Source organism: Cyprinus carpio, chromosome B3 (genome assembly GCF_018340385.1).
Source record: "Cyprinus carpio isolate SPL01 chromosome B3, ASM1834038v1, whole genome shotgun sequence".
In the NCBI taxonomy this organism is placed as follows: domain Eukaryota; kingdom Metazoa; phylum Chordata; class Actinopteri; order Cypriniformes; family Cyprinidae; genus Cyprinus; species Cyprinus carpio.
Window position 1 is genome coordinate 31,519,296 of NC_056599.1, and position 19,760 is coordinate 31,539,055.

The following is a 19,760-nucleotide window of genomic DNA, read 5'->3' on the forward strand; positions in this document are numbered from 1 at the left end:
AGGCACTCTACAACAGTGTGCTATATGGAACATTAATCTATTAATAATATAGATTTATTAGAGGAACGTTGCTGGATTAACAATATAAAATAAGGTAGCCTATCACGAACTGGCAAACAATTTTACATGAATAATTATAATTTTAAATTAGAAACATACTGTTGTTCATTCATTTAGTTAATGTTAATTCATACAACAACTTGAATGTTAAAATGGTAACAATGTATTAGTACAAATAGGCCTATTAGGATTAATATATTGGTAGTGGCTCGAATCTTAAGTGTTACCTTATGATATTGTTCATTAAACCTTAATGGTTTAATATTGACCACAGCGTGTAATATGTAATAGCCTCTGTGTAGCCTATTTAATGGATAAAAACGTCAAAAAAAAAAAAAATCTCTCTCTCTCTCTCTCTCTCTCTCTCTCTCAAAGGGCCATAAAGTATGTCCAGATGATGTAGCAAAAGCGATGTCTGATCGGTTCACGAGTCTTCCCATAAAGGTAGGCAACAATATAAAAAAAATAAAAAATACAGGACACAGAAATGTTCCATCCTGCAGATCTGTCTTCCTGCGGAGTTTTAGTTGCAGCCTCACGCAAATATAACTTGCTTTCAAGTGGTTACAAATAACTTGATTTGCTAGTTCAGGCGTGTCAATCTGTCACTCTGCAGTGAAGTTGATCTGCGGAAATATTTAGCACTGTTAGTGGTACACAGTTTTTTGACAATGGGTGTTTGTTCATTTCTTTTCTTTTTTTTTTCTCACGTGGACAGAAACAAGAATTATCTCAGGCACTGAAGATAGCATATAACTCTACATTTGAGCTCTTCAAGAATTACAGAACCCACTGCCATTGGACAAACAATGCATTCCAAGATCTAATAGAACACCTCAACCGACAGGCCAAATCACATTTCGTAAGTCGGTAGTTGGGCTGAGTCAACATTCACTTTCATTATTTACAATTTTGGACGTTAATCATTATTAAACCTTATCTAGGTCCCGGTGATGAGCTCTGCACTTGAGAGGTTGGTGGAGAACTTCAAGGAGCTCGATCAGTTTCTCACACAGCAGGTGAGAACTCAGCGAACGATAGGCACCGAAAAAAAGAAAAAGGTTTAGAATGTGTTCATACCTTCATAATTCAAATCTATATTGATTAACTGTGTGGCTTTTCTTTCCTACAGAATTTTAGCTGCTGCGCGTGGGAAAATGTGCGCCAGGACATTCTGCGCGTCATGGACCACTTCAAAAAAATGACAAGACCTAGAAGAAAACATGTTTAATACAATGCATGCTGTAAATTAATATTGTCAATTATTTATTAAAACGCTAATTTTATAGTATTTTGCAATTTTCATTTTGCATTGACTCATTTTACCACATCAACTTCAATGAATTTCCAAATGGATGAATGTTAATATTCCGCTTTATTACCGGTTCTGGGCTTATGCTATTTATAAACACATTTATTAGAGAATAACTCATTTAGACTACACTAAAATGTTTACAATATGCGAAATTGTATTGTCCTGTATTATACAAAACACTGTTACCCGGGAATGTGCTATTATTAATATGAAGGAGTGTTTCGTTTACATGTTGATTGTAATGGATGTCTCAATGTCTTTCTAAAAAAAAAATGTGTAGACACGTTTGAATTTGTCACTTGACCAATGTTGACCAAAAAATAAAATATTTAAATATTTAAAATATTTTTTCAGGGTGGGTTTTTTTATATATAAGTTTGGCCTATATATTTAAATATTTAATAAAAAAAAAAGTTTATTTAACACATCTATATTTAAAATGTGTTTGCTTCACAACAATAATTTAAGCAGTGCATAAAACAATTGGGCTGATAAAAAAAGTAGCCTGCATATAAACTGCAGCGTTGGCTTATCTTGCCATCTACAGGCAAATAGATGCAACAACTTAAAAGTGCTTTAATGTTATCATTAATTGAATAACGAACCAGAGAAAACCACAGTGGCGCGAATATGTATTAAAAAAAATTAAAAATAAAAATAAAATACCGAAATAGCCTACACTGAACCTGAAGATTCAAGTTAGATTTTATTTATCTATGTGAGTGCAAGAAGTATTGTTTTAAAGTAATAGACACTTTTAACTTTATTTCTTTGATTAAATTTGCACACCTAACAACTGATTGTTTTATCAATTGTTTATTTATTTATTTTCTATTTTTCTTGTAATTGTCTTAGCATTTCGTCACTGCCATTAAGATGCAAGCTGGTCATTAGATGGTTGACCATCTTTTTCCAAAACACAGGATTTCTATCTATCTATCTATCTATCTATCTATCTATCTGTCTGTCTGTCTATCTATCTATCTATCTATCTATCTATCTATCTATCTGTCTGTCTATCTGTCTATCTGTCTGTCTGTCTGTCTGTCTGTCTGTCTGTCTGTCTGTCTATCTATCTCGAAATTAGCTATACCCCGTTCCAAAACACTGATATACAGGTGCTGGTCATATAATTAGAATATAATCAAAAAGTTGATTTATTACAGTAATTCCATTCAAAAAGTGAAACTTGTATAATCTATTCATTCATTACACACAGACTGATCTATTTCAAATGTTTATTTCTTTTAATTTTGATGATTATATCTGACAACTAAGGAAAATCCCAAATTCAGTATCTCAAAAAATTAGAATATTGTGAAAAGGTTCAATGTTGAAGACACATCGTGCCACACTCTAATCAGCTAATTAACTCAAAACACCTGCAAAGGCCTTTAAATGGTGTCTCAGTCTAGTTCTGTAGGCTACACAATCATGGGGAAGACTGCTGACTTGACAGTTGTCCAAAAGACGACCATTGACACCTTGCACAAGGAGGGCAAGACACAAAAGGTCATTGCAAAAGAGGCTGGCTGTTCACAGAGCTCTGTGTCCAAGCACATTAATAGAGAGGCCAAGGGAAGGAAAAGATGTGGTAGAAAAAAAAGTGTACAAGCAATAGGGATAACCGCACCCTGGAGAGGATTGTGAAACAAAACCCATTCAAAAATGTGGGTGAGATTCTCAAAGAGTGGACTGCAGCTGGAGTCAGTGCTTCAAGAACCACTACGCACAGACGTATGCAAGACATGGGTTTCAACTGTTGCATTCCTTGTGTCAAGCCACTCTTGAACAACAGACAGCGTCAGAATCGTCTCGCTTCAAAAAGGACTGGACTGCTGCTGAGTAGTCCAAAGTTATGTTCTCTGATGAAAGTAGATTTTGCATTTCCTTTGGATATCAGCGTCCCAGAGTCTGGAGGAAGAGAGGAGAGGCACACAATCCACGTTGCTTGAGGTCCAGTGTAAAGTTTCCACAGTCAATGATGGTTTGGGGTGCCATGTCATCTGCTGGTGTTGGTCCACTGTGTTTTCTGAGGTCCAAGGTCAACGCAGCCGTATACCAAGAAGTTTTAATGCACTTCATGCTTCCTGCTGCTGACCAACTTTATGGAGATGCAGGTTTCATTTTCCAACAGGACTTGGCACCTGCACACAGTGCCAAAGCTACCAGTACCTGGTTTAAGGACCATGGTATCCCTGTTCTTAATTGGCCATCAAACTAGCCTGACCTTAACCCCATAGAAAATCTATGGGGTATTGTGAAGAGGAAGATGCGATATGCCAGACTCAAGAATGCAGAAGAGCTAAAGGCCACTATCAGAGCAACCTGGGCTCTCATAACACCTGAGCAGTGCCACAGACTGATCGACTTCATGCCACGCCACATTGCTGCAGTAATTCAGGCAAAAGGAGCCCCAACTAAGTATTGAGTGCTGTACATGCTCATACTTTTCATGTTCATACTTTTCAGTTGGCCAAGATTTCTAAAAATCCTTTCTTTGAATTGGTCTCAAGTAATATTCTAATTTTCTGAGATACTGAATTTGGGATTTTCCTTAGTTGTCAGTTATAATCATCAAAATTAAAAGAAATAAACATTTGAAATATATCAGTCTGTGTGTAATGAATGAATATAATATACAAGTTTCACTCTTTGAATGGAATTAGTGAAATAAATCAACTTTTTGATTATATTCTAATTATATGACCAGCACCTGTAGGTATAAATAGCATAACCTGGATTAATTTTTAATAATATATTATTTTCTAGGAAATGCTACAAAATACTTTAACCACAACAACAACAATAGTAATAATAATAATAATAATAATAATAATGACAATTATTTTGGAACAAAAAAAATGGTAACACTTTTTTAAGATGTCCTTGTTACACGTCATATGTACTTACTATTATAATAACAATAAATTATGCATTAATGCATGCAAGTGACCCTAAACCAAATTCTAATCTTAACCCTGACCATATAGTAAGTACTTGTAATTAATTAGCAGGCCTACTTAAATGTATAATTATACTGTAGCAAGAACACCTTAAAATAAAGTGTAGCCGCCTAACCAAAAACATATGTAAAAAGATAGCTATGCTGGAAGTAAATATTATTTTGATAAAATGATGTTCAATGCCAGGTCATTTTTCTTGTGTAGTGACAAATAATGAGAAATTGCATTTCACTGCACCCAGAGAAAGTGCGGTGAAATCTAGTGAGAGCTATTGTACGAGGTTGCGTCAGCACGTTGCGTAAACAAAGCGTAAAGGCATCACGACTCAAACGGAAAGTGATCTTCTGTACGCAACCCGAGTGTATAACCCCCTTCTCGTTTGGAAACGCCAGCGGCCTTGAAACACGTTGGAATCTGGTAATTATTTTGAGCCGTGGGATTGCTTTAACTTATATTGAAGTTGCTTGTAACATTAATTTGTGTATTACACGTAATTTTGTGTGCGTTTTGCGCTGGTGTCTATAGTAACCTAGGCTCAATTAAAGACGATTAACTATAACTAACCTATATATTCTTTTCATTTCTTTTCTAAGTACAAAATATACTGCTTTTGAAAGTATTTTTATTATTAATAGCAGACTAGATGAGATATTTAGTTTAGTAGTCTATGGGCATTCACTACAACTAGAAAGTGAAAGTAATTCGGATAGTACAGAACTGCATACTGCGTTTTCCCTTTCCAAACTCCCGAATAAAATCCAGCACACTTCACCATGTCCCTACAACATTCTCTCGAGCGACACAGTAGAAAATTACTGCACGTATACAAAGATGAACCAAACTCAAATGTGGACGTGTATTTTTGTGATATTTTTAACTCTGCAGAGTCAATGCTCCGCTTGCAGATGGCTCGGCAGATATGGGACGGTGAGCGCCGATTCTCTGAATCTGCTTCGGGAAATGGTAAGTAGCCTAGACTTTTAAAGCTTCATGATTTGAAATGTTCATCAGAAGACATTAAACTGCTGCGCAATACAACCACAGGCATTTTCTGCAAGGTCCTTAAGACACTCGAGTAGATAGGCTATGCAACAGATTTATTATTTATTTTGTAATGTCTAGTTGTTAATTCAACCTTACAGAATGATTCACAACTATTTGGAATACAGCAATAAACTTGTTTTACTTATTGAGGGAGGTTGTCACTCTTAGTCTGATTCTTTCAGCGTTAAAAAAAAAAAAATTAAAAGTGTCCATCATTAGGTTACAGCATCTTTGCTTCTATCCCTTTTTTCCACATTAATTGTCAGAGTTGATTGACAAAGTGCAGTGAACTAATCAATGTTATCAAACAATTTTATTAAAATTATCAACGTTTTCATTTTTTTTGTACATTGATGTTTTTAAACATTTTTATGAAAAGTCTTAAGAAAGTTTTTTTGCAGATGAATGATCAGCTAAATATGCAGCATAAGGAACATATTAGAAATTACTCTTTTTTTTATAGAGTGGACAATATCCTGAGAATGTCAAGATGCATTTTCCGGGGACCCTGTACAACCTGATAGACAAAGCTGAGGTTTGTAAACTTTTCTCTGTGATCAAACATTTCATTCCTTAAATAAAACATATGCTAGCAAAATAAATAGGGAAAATGAGATCAGAATTTCATTATGTTAAAATTTTATAAAACTTGTAAACATCACAACAGTCTTTGTGTGGGACCAGTTACCTAAACATAGCATTATGTCTCCGAACAGGTGGAGGACCAGGTGAGGTTTCTTGTCTTGACCTTGGATCATATCATCAATCTCATGGATGCCTCAGAGCACATGAATTCAGCTAAATGGAACCTAAAGAAAGTGGAATATTTCCTAGAAGACCTGCAACGGCAGTCATCTGAGCTTAAAGAATGCGTAAGTCTTGGCTGAAAGTATTTGTGCTTAGGAAAAACTGATATTAGAATTCCATTCTATGATTTACATATAATCCTATATTATCATCAAAATTAGTCCATGAATTTAGATTGAATGGTTCCACTCAATCGTTTAACCTCAAAACTGTTATGAAATTAATCATTATTAATCATTAACTTAATAAGAGCAATTAAATAAATGTGATATGAAAATGTAAAAATTATGTTTTGTTATGTTTTTGTCATTCATGTTATTTTTTTCTGATTGTTTATATATTTTTTTTTGCATTTTTATCAGGTGGCCCAATACCAAAAAGCCATTGCAAAAGGAGTCTTACGAGATCAGGATAAAAAGACACTTCAGGACTTTAAAGAAGATTTTAAAGAAAGAAGTAAGTTTGATTGCATAATATGATATCACACAGCTTGTTACATTTTTTTGTATTGTTTGTGTTTTTTATAAATATGTTATTTTTCTTAGTGCCTTAAGAGGCATATTGTATTTGCACTTCTGCGGTGTTAATGTTACTTTGTAAAGAGTAAAAGGAATTTCTTGCATTTAAATCCAAAGTCAGTGGTACAGCTAAAGATGTTACTTTTGTGTTTTAAGAAATATAGTGCTCAAGCATGGGAACAGATCCGGAGAGCTGTGAGAAGCCACCTTCAGAGGATGGACATCATCGCAAACAATGCTAAAAAAAGAGTTTAAGAGACAATGTCAGAAAAAGTCCTAATGACAGAAAAAAAAAAATCTGACTTGTAGCATTCCATAGAGAAAAAAAAGTTACAAAAACTGCCTTACAAACAAAAACTGGAAAAAGAAGAATGTTAAAAATGTATTTGTGTATTCGAATGTTTGTATTTAATTGCAATGAATGAAGCCTAGAGTGTAACCTAGAGTCGCTTATGTTGACCAATGGGTAGTGCTTTAATACAGAGTTTACCTTATGTGTTTCCTATGAAAACTTGAAGTTATTAGATCAAACAAGGTAATTATGTTTCTTACAAAAACCCTGTGAAAAACTTTTCTATTTGGTTTAGATGAGAAGAAGCCTCTTTGCCTAAACTGTACTCAGATATTTTGCTAACTAAATGAAAAAAGTGCTATGCATTTCAGATCATATGTATTAACTGTCAGTCAGCCATGTGATGCACATGCATGTTGGGTATGTTTCATAATTGTTTAAAGTATATTGAAATCGATTAATATATCTTTGTGCACAATTTTATATCCCAGTATATTTATTGTTTTCATATTTAATATTATTTATAGTTATTTATTTGCTGTAACTGTCATAAAATGTTTTGTACTTTCAAATAAAAATTATTTATTGAAACTGCTTGAGGTGTTTACCATTTTTTTACTAAATACATCCATCGACACACCTTCCACACACCAATACAGTTTACAGTTCCTTGTACTTGTCTTACTTCGTCTATGGTGTTTTTTTCAGAGATTGAACACTGAACAAAGATTTATTTTAAGGTGTCTTTGTTACAATGTAATTATACATTTACCGATTCAAGTAATATTAATCAACTACATGTACTTACTACTGTATATAGTTATAATTAGGGTTTGGTTTAAGGTAACTTGCATGTAATTATGCATAATTTATTGTTATTATAATACTAAGTACATGTAACGTGTAACAATTACTGTAGTTAGTTTCATTCAAACGTGACTACGATCATCTTGCTCCTCAGTTATCCACTGTAAATGAAACCAGAGGACTTCAGTATTAATATCAGGCCTGCGGTAATATTGTTGAAGTGTCTGTCTTCAGCAATCGTTGCTACAACGATTGTTTTTACACTGCAATGAACTTAAGTTTAAGTGTTTTTACACTGTAATGAATTTAAGTTTAAGTGTAAATTTAAGACCATAAACAGGTAAGATTTCAAAACTTTCTTCTCGAATATGTCCTCATTCAGACTGTGCCGTAAATGTCCGTCTTGTCTTCTGGGCTCAAAAGGAACAGCTCCTGACAACCGCTCTTTAAAGAGATAATTAAATACCTTTAACTCAAATTGTAATCATTGTCTAATTATTTATGGAACAATAATCCTATTTAGGGGCTAGATGTAAATTATAGCCTACCTTACTTATCATATTTGATTTGATAAGTAAGGTAGGCTTACACACACACACAAAAGAGACACTATCGAAGAATACAAGATACAAGAAACATCATGACCATGACGCCTTTTGACGAAGTTTCGTTCAAAGGTAATTTTAGTTTTTGGGAAAGTCAGAAGTCCCAGGGCGCCAAATCTGGGCTGTAGGGGGGTTAAGTCACCTGGGTGATTTGATGTTTTGCCAAAAAAAAAACAAAAAAACTCTGCATCATTCGCGATGTCGGGCGCACTGTCGTGATGAAGCTGCCAATCACCAGTTGCCCGCAGCTGAGCTCTTTTACTCTTATTACATCACTATTTTTCATACTTTGAGGACTGCCCTCGTGTATGTATATTTTGTTGTTGGGAAATTACATTTTATATGATTAAATTGGACTTGAATTGACTAAAATTGACTTGAGCTATAGATTTAACCACTGTACACTGTACTCAAATCAAGACAACACGAAATAGTGGTTACTAAACACTAGGTCATTATCAAACATTTAGCCTGGCTCTGATAAAGATGTGTGTAAAGCTGTTGTTTAATGAAAACATGTCGTCTATTAAGACAAAAAAGAAAGAAAGAAAGAAAAATAGCTGCCTATTTATAAATGTGATGCAGGAGTGTGTAAGATTAATTGAAAAGATAAAGAGTGAAAGAAATATCTGAAAGAACAAATTAAATGTCTTTCACGCTACATTCCACACATACCAGCCATTTCAACCTGACTTCTGACTGACTGAGAGGGCAGGTCTATGGTAACATGTTAACTTTATTATAGACTACCTTAAAATAACATGGGCTGCGTTTCTCGATTAGCCTATGCTGTCTCTTAGCGCGCTCTAATACCTAAACTAAAGGTGTACCATTACTAGGCGTGTTCCCCGATCTATACCTCAGGAGGCTGCTTAAAATATACCTTCTTACGTGCGACGTTACCAGGTGCTGTCCATGGCGGTGGGGCTGAATTGGTTGATATCGATGGCTCGAGAATCGATTATTCATTCTGTGCACGGGCTGATTCACTGACGTGTTCTTCATAAAGTAAGTGTTGATTTTAAACAAATGGGACTCTTTCCTGTTAGAGCGCAAGGAACTTGCATGCAACTTTTACTTTCGCTTTGCAACATCATGTCAGGGAAGAAAACCAAGAAAGAAAAACATAGGCCCAGGGCACCTCCCACACTGCTAAATAATTTAACAGATTTTAACAAGGGAGAAAGAGAGAGAGAGAGAGAGAGAGAGAGAGAGGGAGAATTTTGAATTTAAAAAAAACTTTAATACAAGTAGAAAAATCACGGTACAATTAAGACCATTATTGATGCCAAAAGCAAATCACATAAATGTAAAAACCAGGTCGGCTTCAAACAAACAACACAGAAGACCGTTACAGCACCAAATACTTTCAAAGGTGTCAAGATCATCCATATGCTTATAATAATTAAAATCAATCAATATCCTTGCTTGTACCATATTTGAAAATAAAACATCTATATTCTGTTCCAGGTTATGTTCAACTTTCTTCTTCCTGCTTATATAAACAGCCAGCTTGGCTTGACCTAATATAAAATTCAACAATGGACAAAAAAAGTCGTCTTTTCCTTACATATTTAAAACCAAAAATAAACACTTCCAAAGAAAAGGTTTCACTACAACGTGTGAAAACATTTCTTAAAAACAAAAACAAAACATTCAATCTAGCACAGTTCACAAAAGCATGAAAATGGTTTCTTTCTCATTGCAAAAAGGACATTCAGCACCAATCTCTGGGTTCAAGACTGAGATGAAAGAATTGAGTGCAATGGCACCATAAAGGATCCTCCACTGCAAGTCACCAGCTCTTTTGATCAATGGTGGTTTATAAAATGCCCTCCATTCAGGTTTTCTACTTGCATCTAACTTGAAAAAAATCACGCCATGGGGTGTCAACCTTCTTATCTAACATTTTTTTGTTAAAACTGATCACACAGTACTTATACAGTGTTTTCCCTATACAAGATAAAACTCTACACCCAAAGATTCAACAGACTTTAAAAAAAAATCCAGAAAAACCCTCTACATTCACAGAAAGAAACAAACAAGGGAAGGAGTCTGCGGGATTTGGCTTACTGAGGCCATCACGAAAACTAGAGAGCAAAGACCATTCCGTTGGTTTAAGTGCAGCCTGCCACTTCAATAATAGCTGTGCAACTAGACGAGTAGATCTGAAACCCAACCGTTGAGCAATTGTTTCATCATTTTTAAAATCAGGTCCTGCTGATTCCAATAATTGTCCCAAGAGGATGACTTTGTTATCCACGAGTGCTTTATTAAGTCCTGGGTACAGTCCACTGGCAGATAAATCCAAACGTGCTCCCCGAACTAGAGGTTCTTCCAAGGGCCAATAAAGAGACTGGTGTTCTTCTGTTAGATTAAAAACAAAAAGACTCCAAACTTTAAAAATGTTCCTGTAAAACACTGGCAAACCAGAAGTGTTCAGTTTCATGGAGTCCAAAAGAAAAAGTGTTTTGTCCAGCCCCAGATTCTCAAGCTTGTGTAAAATCACATAAGCAACGGCACACCATTTAAAATCAGCTGAACCAACTAATAGTCTTTGGATACGCTGCAACCGAAAGGTTGCTAACCTGCTTTGCAAATGTATTAAGCCTTGTCCACCCTCCTCTTTTGGCAAAAATAACACACTCTGCGGGACCCAATGCAGTTTATCCCAAAAGAAATCTACTAAAGTAGCCTGGATTTTAGCTAACAGGTGAGTGGGAGGATCGATACATGCAAATTTATGCCATAATGAAGATGCAATTAAATTATTAACTATTAAAATTCGCCCTCTGTATGACATCTTTGGAGTTAAACATTTCCATTTTTCCAGACGACCTTTCATTTTCTCAAAGACCCCATCCCATTTTTTTTTTTGCACTGTTAAATCATTACCCAGAAAAACACCTAAATATTTAAAACCTGCTGTTCCCCAAACTAATCCCTCTGGAAGTTCTGGTTTTCCCTAAGTCCATTTACCCAATAGTATTGCTTCACTTTTCCTCCAGTTTACACTTGCAGAAGATAAAACTTTAAAGGCTGCGAGTAGTTTTAACAAAACCTGTACGTCTCTTTGCCTGCTAATCATAACTATAACATCAGCATAAGCTGACAATATGAGATTATCCTTGCAGTTTGGCAAACATTTACCATGTAGTTTATCTCTTATTTGCTGTAAAAGTGGTTCAATCGCTAAAGAATAGAGCATGCCAGATAATGAGCACCCCTGTCTAACACCTCTATGAACTTTAAAAGGAGCACATAACCCACCATTGTTCTTAAGAATACTCTCAACGCCACTATAAAGAACTTTTATGTAATCAGTGAACTTTTGGCAAAAACCAAAAGACTCTAAAACTTTCCAAAGGTAACAATGCTCCACACGGTCAAAAGCTTTCTCCTGGTCCAAAGAAATTAAGCCACAATCCAGATTAAGCATCTTGGAGACCTCAAAAACATCACAAACTAAAGAAACATTGTCAAATATCGATCTACCGGGAACACAGTAGGTCTGATCAGGAAGGATGACAGAATTCATCACTCCTGCTAACCGATTAGACAACACTTTGGAGAGCAGTTTGTAGTCACTACAGAGCAGAGATACGGGTCACCAACACTTGATGTCAGTAAGGTCACCTTTTTTGGGCAAGAGGGTTAACACTGCTCTGCGGCAGCTCAGAGGCAGTCGGCCTTTAGCCAGGCTTTCGTTCAAAACCTCCAGCAGATCCTCTTTCAGTTCAGCCCAGAATGACTTATACAAGTCTACTGGCAGACCATCGATTCCTGGGGCCTTTCCAGACTCCATTCCTTGTTGGGCCTTATACAGCTCACCCTCACTCAAAGCACTTGAGATCTCAGCATTTGCCTTCTCTGACATCAGGTAAGTTGACAAAAAATTCACTTTCACCCTCATATTCTGCTCCAAGCTCACTTTCGTACAAATTTTTATAGAAAACAACTGCTCTTTTACGGATTTCTGCAGGGTCTATCAATAATCTACCAGATTCAGAGCGCAAGCATGAATGGCCCTACTCTGGCCATTCTTCCTCTCCAAGTTAAAAAAAAAACCTGGAAGGAGCATCCATCTGGTTCACACACTAGAACCGCGATCTGACCAGAGCCCCCTGTGTTTTAAAACCCAGCAAATCAGCCAACTGTGTCTTCTTATTGACCAAAGAGTCAAAATAGCTTTGGACACCAGTTGACTCAGCTAATTTTTGAAGTTTTAAAATGTCGGCCTCCAAGGTGTTCATAACTAAAGTAGCCTCTTTAGTGATGTTTTGAGCATATTGTATGCAAAATTGTTTTCACAAGTTGACTCAGCTAATTTTTGAAGCTTTGTTGTTTTGAACTCCTCCCAAAACACCTTAAACATGTCTTTAAAATACTTATCGCTTAACAAATTCACATTTAATTGCGAGTATGTATTCATTGGTTGGTTTGATTTTGTTTAAAAAAAAAAAATGCTGCATGATGTTGTGATCAGTAAAACCCAAAGGTGTAATTAAACATTTTTTAACAATATTACAGTGATGCTTATATACATAGAACCGATCCAACCTTGCTAAAGAGATGACTCTGTCTCAAACATGAGTCCAGGTGTACTGCTTTTGTGCCCCATTAAACTGCCTCCAAATGTCACATAACTCATGTGCCCTAACAAGTTGAATTAAACGATTACGTGAGGGCAAATGAGGCTCAATATGGTTTCTATCCAAATTTGACACTGTACAGTTAAAATCACCACCCAGTAATAAGTATTCTTCCGCACAACATTTCTGAATAACAGAACAGAGTACATTTAAAAACACTGAATTCTTTCCACAGCTGAAGTAGGGACGTACACACAAATAAAAACAAAAGTGCATTTTTCAAAAGTGGCTCTTACTTTTAAAAGCCTGCCCTTAACAACTTCTTCCACCTGATAAGTATGTGGAATAAAACTTTTAGCAAAAAGAATGGCAACCCCTCCACTAACTGAGGTGTTGTGGCCGTCTGATGTTTATCATGTTCATGATGTTCGCTACTGTAATGAACGTAGCTTTTTAATAAGTTGGGGGAATTCCCGACATTTAAAAAAAATATCCGTTTACATGCCTAGGGTGTTTGCATTGTAATAATGTACAGGGATACTTCAGATTTGAAAACGCTGATTTGTTAGGTGATGTTTTCTCATTAAAATCATACAATTTCCTATTAATTCAATAGAACGTTTACGCACACTAGGGATTACCAATATGGCGGCGCGGCGGCTTCACTTTAATGACGTCATGAGCAATCCAGTTCTATATTATAGATCAGTGTGCTCTCTGCCGGTAGGGATTAGTAAAATGGCGGATCGAACACTTCCGGTGGCTTCACTGTCTGTTGGCAGTTTAGAACGTGATGAGCGATCCAGTCATATATAGATCAGTGGTTGTGACTCAAAACTGAGACTCCATCCCACTCCTCTGCCCAGTCAGCAGCATTTCTTAAATCACTATGAGTTTCTTGCAACATGGCAACATCAACTTTCTTTTGTTTAACCAACTCAAACACTTCAGCTCTTTTTCTAATTTAAACCATTCATTGTTGCAATGTTCACCTCACACATGTTTAGAAAATAGAAAAAAAAACCACAGCAGAACTGCACACACACCCACTACATTCATGGTCATAATATTAAGTCTTCTCACTATCATTAACATCACCAGACGAGAGCGTTTTCACTTTCTTTTTTAACCGATATATCTCTTTGTTTGTAAACAAACCTTCTGACATGAAAAGCCTAGTTTTGTCAACAAACTGTTTTGTGTCAGGAAAATACTCGATTACACGCACCCTTCTTTTGTAGCCCTGAGAAAGAGTTTAATATCCTCAGCTTCATAACTGTTGAGAGACAAGCCACTCTGAGACAAACTAACGCTAGAGTCCGATGACTCACTACCGCTTTCCATTCCATCGTCACAATAACCATCCTCCACATCTGCTTTCTTTGATTTAACACATTGAAAACCGCTAGGCTTTTTCCTTTTTGTTGGTACTTTAAATTGGCTCTGTTCTGCCTCCATTTCAATCCAATCCCAAAGTAAATCTGACTGCAAAACATTACCCGTTCCATCGTCTCTTTGCATATCTGTCTCCATAACAGATTTAGAGATCGGAGTATCAGTTTTATTGGCTGAACTGCTTTTCTCAACCATAATATTGGGGTCAGTAACCTGCGCTGTTAAACTCGCAGATAAACTCACGTCGTCATTGTCTTTCCTTTTATCTGACTCTGTCTGAGACGGAGCAGCGTTTGACGGTCCAGCCTCAGCCGTCCCACCAACATTACTCACACTATCAACAGCCACTGACCTGCTTTCACTATTTTAACGAGGACATGTGGGAATTAAATGGCCCACCTCCTTGCAATTGAAACATTTCATCTTTTCCGTTGTGGCATAAATAACATAATCACAATCATCAATTTTAAGCTGAAGTGACAAATCTAGTTCTTCATCTTCCTTTAAGATCATGAAAAGAAATCGCCTAAATGAAACCACTTTCACCCCATGACGCCGCGTGAGATTATTCAAAACCTGCGACCGCGGGGCCGTCATGCTGCCCACTCAGTGGACGGCAGCACGCGGCCCGACAAGTAAAATAAGTATCAAGCACTTAAAGAAACAAACTCAGGCAAGAAAAAAGGATTCGCTAACAAGCACCACTCAGTCCGCTCACGCTCAACAAACACACCGGAAATGAGAGAGAGAGAGAGAGAGAGAGAGAGAGAGAGAGAGAGAGAGAGAGAGAGAGAGAGAGAGAGAGAGAGAGAGATAACACCTTGGGCCTAAACAAGTCCAACAAAAAAAACCTATATTAGGCCTAATTATATTAATTTTACACACATACATCGATAAATATATCCTGTCTTAATTGTTTAGCATTTTAGAATGCATATTAGGGCATATTAGCTATCCATTGGTTCACATTTACAAAGTAAATTTTTGCATTGGCCTGAACAAAAACAGCAGACACTTATTAAAAACGGAAAATGCCATCGAAATACAATCTGAAGACAAACATTTCCTAGAGATACGCCAACATTCAAAACACTCGCGCTGCCTTTTGACTTTGAAACTTTAGAGAAATCAAAGACTTTTGTAGTTCAATAGTCACATTAGGCCTCACTACCATTCTTCTCTTTACTGTATGCCAACCACCTGATTCTGAAGATTTCAGCGAAGATGCATTTCAACAACGCAATCTTTATTTCTTTCATTTTTCTGTTTGACTCATACAATAGGCGCAACTATTGTAACTGCCGTAGGTTATGCAATTCCGTGACGATGATGATGATGATGCATTTAAAGGATTTTTTTTGTCTCGGTCTCAGTTCCATAATGATGCATATAATTATAGGTCTCTTCCCTTTGTTTATTTTTTCCAGATAGGCTACTCGACAGCAGAGGCTAAATGAATATAATAGGCCAACTGATTTCAGGTAATTGCGCTTACGTGAACAATGGTGAAGACGGAATATTCCGTTATTAATGATGACGGTGTGGGTATTATTATTATTGCACACACTCATTATTAGTGGAGTGGAACACAACCTGCCCACACGCTCAGAGTCTACAGACCTGAATTCATAGAGCGCGAGGTCCTGGGTGTGAGTCTATGTGCTCGTGTGGTTTGTGTGGGGAAAGTTAACTGCGTCCGGTGAGGCGCTGGTAATAATGATTCGCTTGTGATGTTGGCGCAACACCTCGAATGGGAGCTTCGCTTTCCAGCTGTCTGAGAAAATGATTTTCTCTTGTCCATTTTATGAAAGAAAGAAAAAAACCAACCGTTCATTCATAAAAAAGAATTGGGACTTGCCCGGAGCTTATTTCGATTTGCGAGTGAAAAGTGAAAGCACTGTTTCTGCAGTAATCTGCGGTCTCCTGATAATGATGACAGATCTTGTCCAACGTTTAGTCAAAGTAATGAAAATACCGCAATTATAGTCATTTATAGTTACATAATTTAGAAATTCAAGCCAAGAACGCTAACTTTTTTTTTCCTTTTTTTTTTCAATGTGATATTCGCGAACTTTCTCCCATTAGCTATATGGTTTTTGTGTGTTTGACTCATAAGGAATGTCCAAAGTAATCATATTTATGTAAAAAACAAAAACAAAAAAAAAACTAATTCACTGTAAATAAACTACACCAGTTATCGTTTTTTATAAGCTTCTTAAGATTATTTAGATATTAGGACAACAGTAGTGTCGTATATACTTGATAAAAGACAATTTTAGACGCATTATAAGCTATAACAAAAAATAACAAACGATCGAAACATGGCATTTATTTTCAAGAAATTAGCATTATCACACTTTTTCCTCAAAGCATTTCACAAAACGAAGTTCGACAGGTTTCAGAATATGAAACAATATATTGTTCAGAATGAAACGTCATGGGCACTTTCTGTCTGTCAAACCTTGTTAAACATGTTCATAGATAATATGATGAACTTCTGTTGAGACTGACCAGCTGTTCTCAGGTCTGAGGAGAGCTTCACTTGTTTGCAGATTTAGTTTGATATTTTATATTTTGTGACCAGCGAAATGAGATAGATAGATAGATAGATAGATAGATAGATAGATAGATAGATAGATAGATAGATAGATAGATAGATAGATAGATAGATAGATAGATAGATAGATAGATAGATAGATAGATAGATAGATAGATAGATAGATAGATAGATAGATAGATAGATAGATACTACATCCTCATTAACCAAAGGAAAGGAAGGAGGCGCAGAGGGAAACAGCGAGTGCGCTTTACAAAAAATCCAGATACTATTTAATTCTTTCCATTCATCACTCAGATTTAGTATAAAACGGACCATTGGCATCCATGTCTTCATCAATATCAGGAGATTTTGTTACCGAGTGCTATTTGACAGCTCTTTTAATTTTTGACTTTCAACAACATCTTTTTGCTTTCTTGTCTCACACAACTACAATGGCACTTTGGAAATGTATCGCTTTGCTGTGTCCATTTCTTTTTTTCGCCCAAATTTGTTCAATGCCAACAAAATGCATGCAGCGGGATCTCGTGGTGGAAACTCACAGTCTACTTGAGAATATGGTAAGTTATTTTTTTTTTCGGTTGCTTTTCATTCCTTTATCTGTTTACACGTTAAACTAGATCTTAACCTATGTTGTGTCTTTTCTTATAGGGAGGGCTTTTTCCTCGTGAATGCTTAAAAGAAAACGTTAAAATAACCTTCCCGAAATCTGCACTGCAATCAAATGACTCCAATCAGGTGAACTGGCAACACATCAAGATTAGTCATTCCATGCATATTAAATTGTCTGAATGTATCTGTTGAATACTAGGCTACTTGCTCGAACCCAGAATGATGAAGGAGACCGGGCATAATGTTTTATATTAATATATGATATATGTTTATTTTGCAGAACACTGGTGTAGCAGAGGCAGTGTATAAAATCATGGAGCACATTGACTACCTGTTTGCTAACGATAGTCATCCAGAATCCTGGAACCAGAAGAAAGTGGAGGATTTCCAAAACATAGTTTATCGTTTATCTGTAAGGGAATAATCAATTTATATATTTATATAGAATTTCACAGATGAATATATGAACATGCCTGTAATGTCACATTTCTCAACCGCGTGTAGATAATGGAGAGAAAGCATGAGCGACCCGTGGATTTTCCCACAAGAGGAGATGCACTGAAAACCTATTTTGATAAACTGGCCACTCTCCTCAGAAACAAGGTACGCCAGACCTCATTGTTCAGCATGCATAAAAAATGGTTTATAAATCAAAATATTGTCATTCAAGCCTATAGGTTATAAATAAATGTTTTTTTTTCTCCTTCAGGACTACAGTGTCTGCGCTTGGGAGGTGGTTCGAAAGGAGCTCCTGCTTGTTCTTGAATTCACGCTTGAACTTAAATCATTCTGTTAATTTATTCTGAGTAGTTTTTCGTAAATTATGCTATTTATTTATATAACTTATTATGTATTTATTTATTTAACTTATTGATTATTTATTTATTTATCTGATTGATTATTTATTTATTTATCTGATTGATTATTTATTTATTTATCTGATTGATTAATTTGTGTCATTATGATAATGTAAGATGATTATACTGAACACTCAATAAAACTGAAGACACTGAAGAACATATCTCTGAGTATAATTTCACAGCAGCGAATTACAAGCGATTTTTATCCCATGTGGCAAAATATATTTTTGGACAAAAAACGGCCAAAATATCATGTTTCAATATACACTTACGCAACTACACTCTTAAGAAAAATGGTTCTAAACAGTACCAGAAAAGGGTTCTTCGGCTTGTAACAACAGCAGAACCCTTTTTAGTGCTAAATAGAACCTTTTTTATGGGTTCCATATAGAACCATGCTTAAAAATGCTATATAGGACCTTATTGGTGTTATAAATAACCTTTTTAATGATAGTTTTTCGCTAATATTAGTATGTTAATATCACTATTATTTGTATATATTATTTATTAATATTGTTTTTTTTACCTCTCTATGTGCCTGGTCTTGTATTACCTTGAAGTGTCTTTTAGGTGTTTATATAAAATCAAGAACAACAACGTGTTAATTAGGTACTTTTTTTAATGATGTGAAATTGTAGCAAAAATTACTGTTCTAACAGTTAATAGCAGAATACACTAATGAATGACAATGGACATTTAATTACTTTTCCTGTGGTATGTTATGTTTTAATAACAGCGAGGAGAGCTATATGTGCACAATCATTTATCATTAAAGTAAACTGCACATCTCATGTACGAGAAAATATTTTTAGCTAGAACAATGATCGCACTTACTTCGATAGTGTGGCGCACACTGCTGGATTCAGTGAAACGGTCCGGTTTGAATAGGACCCATGATAATAGTTTACTGTACAAGCACAGCTGCACGGAGGTGCTGATGTCGTGTGAAGGCATCTCCACAGCATTATGAAAATAACACTGTATTTGAAGGATACAACTTGAAGAAAACGCTAAGATTTCTGGGTTTCCTTTTTAAAATAATTTGTCAATGACGCGCAGAGTCAGATAATTTTTGAATAATTTCTATTTAAACTACAATAAATATAGGCCTATGTTTTTCCACTAAAACTAGCTAAAAGATGTTCACCTTATCAGCAAAACTGCATCAATTTAATTTAATTTGAAATTTTTAAAACAAGTGAAATATTATTGGGCCAGTGGAAATTAATGAGATCAACTCTATTCTTATTTTAATTATTATTCTGAGAACTATTTTAAACAGTTTTTATAGATATTTTGATATCTTTATTCTAAAACATAAGAAAACAAA

The 19,760-nt window shown here is 35.7% G+C and overlaps 2 protein-coding genes across 2 annotated transcripts; both read left to right on the forward strand.

The window, feature by feature from the left end:
- Window positions 1-4,781: 4,781 nt before the first annotated feature.
- On the forward strand, window positions 4,782-7,076 carry LOC109105487 (interferon a3-like). The gene is given in 6 exon segments (XM_042720776.1): window positions 4,782-5,304; window positions 5,849-5,920; window positions 6,102-6,257; window positions 6,555-6,569; window positions 6,571-6,648; window positions 6,867-7,076. Coding segments are annotated over 6 exon segments (552 nt in total). The 5' UTR covers window positions 4,782-5,172; the 3' UTR covers window positions 6,966-7,076.
- A 10,027-nt stretch (window positions 7,077-17,103) lies between these two features.
- LOC122136888 (interferon a3-like) lies at window positions 17,104-18,417 on the forward strand. The gene is made up of 5 exons (XM_042721479.1): window positions 17,104-17,518; window positions 17,610-17,696; window positions 17,851-17,982; window positions 18,075-18,173; window positions 18,280-18,417. Exons 1-5 carry the CDS (start codon window positions 17,285-17,287, stop codon window positions 18,364-18,366), a joined length of 639 nt encoding a protein of 212 aa, XP_042577413.1. The 5' UTR covers window positions 17,104-17,284; the 3' UTR covers window positions 18,367-18,417.
- The last annotated feature ends 1,343 nt before the right edge of the window (window positions 18,418-19,760 follow it).